The following is a 7,475-nucleotide window of genomic DNA, read 5'->3' as shown; positions in this document are numbered from 1 at the left end:
GTACTTCTGATTTTTACAAAACAGTCAGTTAGGCGAGGACACTGCATGTGAACACCCGTACAATGTGGGATGCTTGTTCCGCAGTCAGACCGAGATTTGCTCCTATGGTCGACAAATTTCAGATGTAGGAATTGTGACACAATTAGTTACACACGACTGTTAATCGAAGAAACTGTGCGCCTCTCCTCAAACTTAAAAAAATTAGTGTCATACGCCGTCCAAGAGCTGACGATATTTTTAAACGAACGGCTCCTAATGTCCGAGGACTGTACATTGTAAGCGGGTAACTGTAGCAAACACTTCAAGTATATGTTAGTACATGGCCAGAGAAGTAACGAGATTCAGAGAGGGCGACAATGACAGTCCACCCTTTTCAATGCTTTCCACCAAACGATGCAACCCATACGCTTGACTTTCAGAAATCGAACTCTATTCACTTATAAAGAAACACAAGATGAATTGTTGGGTTTAAGTTAAATACCCAAAAAGAGACATAGAAGATCGGCTGAGAAAAGTTAAAAAAAGAATTCTGGCAATGGTGCGCGGCGGATGAGATAAAATAAACTAATAAAATAAATGGGCGTCGGATTGAGGAGACGTCGATTCCCATCATTACCTAAGAAACCAACTCAGGTGAATGATCATCAATCACCAACAGCGTTTGCAGGGGTTCCTCAGCATGTCGGAACAGGCACCAGTGTTGTATCATGAACAACACATCAAACATAATGGAGAACAGTCCGAGACCAAGTTTCGTTGGGGAACCGAATCCACTTCTCCAGTCGTCTGGAAGATAAAACGGAAACAATGAAAGAGTGAGGATTTGGTGCGTAGCATTATTGGCAGACCCTCGTAGATAGCTATCCTGCTATCGGTGTCGATTCTTAGCCATGCAACTTAGCAGCACCCTTCATCTATCACAACTTCGAAAAAGTGGCAACCGAACGCATATGGGAAGGAAGAATAACACGATTCGGCGATCGCCGTGGTCAGTCCCATCGTCCTAGCAGAGGCCATCACATCTGTTGGTGCTTATTGCACATTAGGAAGTTCATTATCAGCGTAAACCGCATACATGTTGTACGCGATGGAAGTACGGGGAAGGATGAACCCCCTGTGACCAGCACAAACGAACAGCGTAGGACGTTTTGCCACCTAATAATCCTCATATTCTCTGGGCGGCGTGAGCAGACGACCGGCAACCAAACGAAGAGTTTGGCACAGTGAAACAGCGGACGGCGTAAGCAGCATACTATGTGCAACGAATATCACGTTAGCGGCGTGAATCTTCTCATGATGGACACGGCAAGGTATAACGATTCATGATCCTAGCTTCTACTGGTTCGCCTGTATTGGATCACCAAACTCAATCATAAACCAGACCAAAAAAGTATAGTGACGGGCTTGTAGTGCTCCATCGGCGAACGAGTCAGTGGTAGAACAGATCCGTGACGAACGTAAAAACATCATTCCCGGGTGTGTTTACCAAATAAAATATATCCAACTTCAAACCACCAAAGATACGCAACATGTATGTGTGCGGCATGAATCTATCCATCTGAAAAGTCTACAGAGAGATCTAGCTGATGCAATGAACCCACATGACCAATCTAAAGGATCATTAATGTATGCAAGTGCATGCAGAACAGATGAAGCTATAACTCTCCATCAGTCACATGCCCATGTGACGTAAGTAAGTTTTTGGAACAGTCTCAGAGTGCAGATACACTGTTTGATAAGAAGGTTTCGCTGTCTAAATAGGCTCTCGGTGATTGGGAGCTGTCTACCAAACAATTTTACAGGCCAGTGTGTACTGGGGACAGGACGTATAACCGCCTAAATTTTCAAATTTTTACAACAAGCAGAGACGGCCAGTCCGAAGTGGGTGGAGGATTACGAGAAAACTGAGCGGTTAGAGTGCAAACCACTGGTCCAAAAGTCTGCAGTTCGAGCCCTATCCTGAGTTTTCGACGGTTCCTGGTTAGAAGTGGGCAGCCTGGAAGTATCCCAGCCCTCGTGCATGTTATACGGCGGTTATGTGCAGAAAGGGTAGATGGACACAGCACATTTGGAATAGTGTAATTTCGAAATTTGCTGCGTTCGAGGATAAGCATGAGGATGAACTCGTAGTTGCTGCAAGATTGAAGGTATAAACAGGAATGATATGATGTCTTTATGAAGAATCCGTTAAGTTGCCTTGAAAAAGGATGTCGTAATCAAATGCTGAACAAGGAGGCAAAAATACCTACCAAAGTTATAAGCCACAATAAACATTTGTAGCAGGCTCAGGGTCCCGCCAGTCAAGTCGAGACAAATGTTTCCGATGCTCCAACCGACTGTACTGCGTCTGCGGCAATTCATGATAGCCTGTCAATGAGAAAAACTCAGGTAATAGCTTCCAGACACTTTTTGGGCACGAAAATAAATAAATACATTTCAGTCACCGACTGACTCTAAACTTAAAGCTAGTGGCTTTATAGTGGAGATAGGAAAGCATTGGGTACGTGGTTGGTAGGTATCTATTAACCATTGCTGTCTTTTGGGCATCCCATTTCAGGAGAAACGTCTTATCCCACCCCTCTGCTTGGGTCTCCTCCACCTACTAATACACTAGGACAAACGGGCGTCTCAGCTGGAAGATAAAGTAATGTGCGAAGTGAGCCGCCTAACCGCCGTAGCATTTGCACGTTTAGGAGGTTGTAACTATATCCGATACGCTAGCTGCGTCCTGGCGAGATAGCACACAGTCGACTTTCGTCTGGCAGACAAGTCATGTAGGTTTACAATTCCATGCTAAAGCAACGTGACCCAATACACCAACACAACAGGTAGGTTCAGTCGAGTTTAGGGAAGTCCGGAAAACGTTTCGTAGGTGAAAGCAATGTGTGAGATGAAATAATAGACGAGCAGTCTCGCTCGGAAAACTGCCTATGCATAGTTACCTATGGTGATTTTTTTTAGCCTGATAGGTTGGACGAAATCAACAGCAACAGCGAACAGTCACGGGTGGGTGCTCGAACTTTTCACATTTAGACTCTTTTAGGTTTAATAAGAACGACCAACACAATGTATCAGGCAATTATCTGTGATGGGGGGCGAGATAGCTCAGTGTTTAGAGCGTAAATTTACTGACCGGAAGGTCCTTGGTTCGAACCTGACCTCTACCTCTCGACTTCCTGGCAGTATCCCAGCCCTCGTGCTCCTTTCTGGTGGCATGGTAGTTAGGCACCGAAAGAGTGCTATAGCTGCACGACTTATTTTGTATTTTTTTAACTGTGTAACCGGTCGAACTTGTGTAAAAAATATTGAGGCATGACTAAGGTCGAAACGTCAGCTATTGGTTTGTTCACAGTCTTATCACAGGAAGAACCAGAAGACCGGCAATCATAAGTTCAACTCAAACTCTGGTTGATAGTTAAACGTCGTTCAACGGCCTCGTGGGCGAATATGCTAGTTGTAAATAAAGCTGCCTGCCCGTGACTTAATTGTTCAGCTAACATCAGGTAGTGGTTAAACTCACCAGTTGAGTGTCGCGTGGGACTGTACAGAACTTTGGACGGGGAAGGCTTTGGCGTCTCCAGAAACACAGCATATTGCTTGACATTTCAGTGACAAGCTTACACCAACTTACCAGCAACTTTATGGTTTTATGTTTGTATGAATACCGTTGGCACGTTTACTCGCAAGAACGTAATTGTCCACGAAAACCATGTGAAATGAGGGAACGGAGCTTGAAACTTGAAGAACCACTAGCCCACATTAGCAATAGCACAAGTGGAGAAAGGAGCAGTGGAGATCCACCGGTACCAATCACCGTTTTTTGAGACCGAACGATATAGACAGAAAACTCGACTCCGAATCACATTTCATCCAAGTTCCACATGGGTACAAATTCCACCGTGCAATCGAAAATTGGGTCATGTTAGAACACTGGACTACAGTCAAAAATCGATCAGGTTCTAATCGTAATTTATTCCAAAGCATGAATCGTTGTGGGACAACCCATGCTTTTTATTTCCATTCCATTTCCCGGTGAATGGGAGTAAATGAGCTTCAGTTAGCCGATGAAAAATCCCATCAAAAATCAAGAATGTTAACTTGACTAACTTGTGTCAAAGCATTAATAAGCGAAAAATGGGCGGGATCAGCTCATAGTAGCATCTCGTTGAGTAAGATTTCAGTAACGATTTCCAGTGCTCTCACCTGAAAACCTTAGCAGCATTTGTAATGAGTATGGTTCGACTGAAACTTCTCCATTCCCGCTTCATAAGTTTGCGCCTTTATATCGGCATATTCTGCTGTATCTCATTGGAGCGGAGGACAAGATTACTAGTTGGCCTTTATTATCACGAGGTGTGAGGCGCGAGGTACTGCGCTGTCATAGTAAAACATTTCACCTTGTCAAGTCACGGCAACAAATGGTATGATTACTTATACCAAAGTGTGAATGTATGCGTCGGTTTTACTAACCGTTTTTCATTGCTAATTTGCTTATTCAGTGCGTAAGACATCCAACTCAAACTCGCGTCAATTAACCTTACGACAGCGATGCTCACTATCAGTGCGGAGATCGAGGTCCTTCGGAAGATGTACAAAGCGACAGCAATTCTGAACTGCTCCGTTCAAACCCAAGTTTTCGATCATCTGGACTCAGCGATGAAGCTAAATCATTGGCGATTAAGTTCAAATCGACAGGCCAGACATGGAGGTATTACCGGCGTTACATTCCCATGGTGACCGATTTCTACTCGGCAAAGTCAGCAACTTGATACCATGAAGGGGTCCTAGAATTTTCCAGAATTTTGACACTTTTACAGCAGTTGACGAAGGCAATGTCTTTGTGAACTGTGGTGTTTACCTGCGAAGGGATTTTGCGACTGCCGACGAAAAGTAGTTTAAAATAAGGATGAGCATCAGAAACAAGACCTGCCCTATAATCTTGTGCTATATGAAATACAGGACTAGCCTTGGTCAACAGCATCCACCGAGGACGTATTCTCTTCATACACAGGGCGAATTTATTTGTAACATCACATGTGAAGCATGTGGAAGCACATCCTCAAACGATGTTACGACAGCGAATATCCCAATGCTTGGTGCAGTGTGCACATTCAAGGGTTTACTGATGCGGCAAGTTTATGAACCCTGGTCATCGTATAGACGGTCTACATTGGTAGTCCAAGATATCCAGGTGGCCTTTACATGTGACGTTTCCCTTAGGATAGTAAGTCGATCATTTGGCAGACGTATTCCCAGAAACAACGACTCCTTCGACCTTGGGAACAGTTGTTTTCCTACCGAATTCCTCGGTGAGATAATTCTTCTCGTAAGGGTTCCTCAAGGAAGAGGGTTTTAAGGAAAAAATCGACTGGAGCACAAATCGGCGGGTGATAGTCTGCAAAGTTTTTTTTCAAGACAGTAGCCCTGCGCACATTCTCGACAACCACACTTCCTTTGAATTGCATAGCAGTTCCGAATTGAATGCATGCTACAGAAGAACAGACGGACCAACTTGACTCATTTTACGAAAATTGAAAGACATCATCTAGCGCGAAAGAAAAGATAGGAGAAAATGAGTGAAACCACTGCCGGAACTCACTTGTGGGATGTATTTGATGAGAGTGATGAACAGTTTCACGTAGGACACGTTGTAAAGGAAGGTGATCCATGGGAACACCGAAGCACCTGCCAGGATAGCGTTGATGATGCAATAAGCAACAATCAAGCCAATAATGCCCATACAAATTTTGGAAACTCGTTGTCCCGCTCGCTATAAATAAGTGGAGATTGCCTGAACGTAGCAAACAGCCCATTAATGAATACGAAGCGCAGGAGATATATGCATATGGTAAACATATATAAATGAACAGAAACAGAGGAAGTAATCTCTGGAATAACCCTGAGTCCCCGAACTTGAATTCATTGAAGTGAACTAGAACAATTTTTAGCTGGCCTTTCTGTATCCCAGCATCGTTTTTAGGAAGAATTAAATTGAGCATTTGACATAAGCATCGAACAAAAGACCTCCGATCGTGAGATTCAAGTGGTTCAATAACTGACAAGCGAGCAAGAAACTCATTTTCCTCAAGAGGCCTCTCACTCGCCATCTATATCATTGACCAATACTGACCGCTCAACATAAACAACTAAGGAATGCGGTCAGACTGATGATTTTGTTCCGTACATGTGAAAGGGTATGTAAATTTCACATATATGATAATCGCACTCCAGAATGAGGGTAACAGGCATGGTTTGCGACTGTTGTCATTCTGCTGAACACGGCAGTTTGGTGGTAGTTGTCCTTTTTAGGCCATCAGATTATGCGTCGGTGAATCGTAGAAAACGGCTTTGTGTGTAATGAGTCTGGTACACTTGGTCCTAGTGATCTACTCAGGGTGTCAAACTTACAAAGTTTGGAGTATGGATAGTGCCATTGGGTTAGTGTGAGTTTGAGGACTCCACAGATGTATCTCACGTTGCTTCATTCTATTTTCTGACCTCAGTAATTTCTGCGTATTGCAACTGCATGGTTTACTAGACTACTTTCAAGCTTAATTGTGGAGTAAGCTTATAAAGCTCCGGCCGAAAATAGATTTCTTCACAATTTCGTCCAAAACAGTGAAACTGTAGAGGAGACGGCCATGTGTTGAATCCCATGACCTCAACGAATAACTGACGTCCAATCGTTTCGTCTTCCTCAGGGATAGAGAATCGGGGTGGTTAGAGTTTGGTGACAATCGTCTGAATGCAAGCGTCAGTGACTGCGTCGTTGGATCATGGCTGGTATTACTGCTAATCAGTTAATCTCATCCTAAGGTAATCCTCCGGGAAGACCGCAGTTGCCGACACGAGTGAGTCTCCCGGTTAGTGCTTCATCTGGAGGGTTATGATCGAAGAGAAGTGTGTCAGTTAGACTGTCCTCTCTAAGAGGCAGCAGCAGCCGTTAGAGACACTCAAAAACGGAAATCTTCAAGGAATAGGGATGGTTTTCCAAAACAGTTAAGGTTCCATAAGGAGTGGGATAACGAACGAAGAAATCAGTCGTTGCGAAGATATTCCCATTGCCTGTTTACGATACATCTGTGACGGTAGGTAGCCCGGTTTAATTTGATAGATTCTACTACATTTCAAATGGTTGTAATGTACACTGAACGGGACCAAGGTGAGAAGATTCGGAGATCAAAAGACTGAGAGAAAGACTTAGGACTGATTAGGGTTGACCTAGAAGTGCAGTTGTAAAGAAACGCATTTAGTGATGCACTCAGTGCACCTACTGCTAGGTCAAAAACTGCAAAACACTGATACAGCCAAACAGCACATGTTCACAGACAGGCGACCAAGGAAAACAAGCTCGTATTGTAAACATCACCACCTACCTCGTACATGAACACCTGAAATCCAGTGAATACGGAGATACAAAAAGCATGCACGGAAAAGAATATATCGTTCTCCATGACGGGAATAACGCCGATGGG

The 7,475-nt window shown here is 43.9% G+C and overlaps 1 protein-coding gene across 1 annotated transcript; it reads right to left on the bottom strand.

Moving 5' to 3' along the window:
* Positions 1-7,470, bottom strand: T265_15472 (hypothetical protein; the record flags this gene model as incomplete). The annotated part of the gene is made up of 4 exons (XM_009178290.1): positions 1-786; positions 2,250-2,367; positions 5,600-5,770; positions 7,377-7,470. The coding sequence occupies 4 exons, from the start codon at positions 7,452-7,454 to the stop codon at positions 617-619; spliced, it is 537 nt and encodes a 178-aa protein (XP_009176554.1).
* Positions 7,471-7,475: the final 5 nt, after the last annotated feature.

The sequence above is a fragment of the Opisthorchis viverrini genome, assembly GCF_000715545.1.
Source record: "Opisthorchis viverrini unplaced genomic scaffold opera_v5_529, whole genome shotgun sequence".
Classification (NCBI taxonomy): domain Eukaryota; kingdom Metazoa; phylum Platyhelminthes; class Trematoda; order Opisthorchiida; family Opisthorchiidae; genus Opisthorchis; species Opisthorchis viverrini.
The sequence above is the reverse complement of the archived record's forward strand: the minus strand, read 5'-3'. Positions and strand labels throughout refer to the sequence as shown.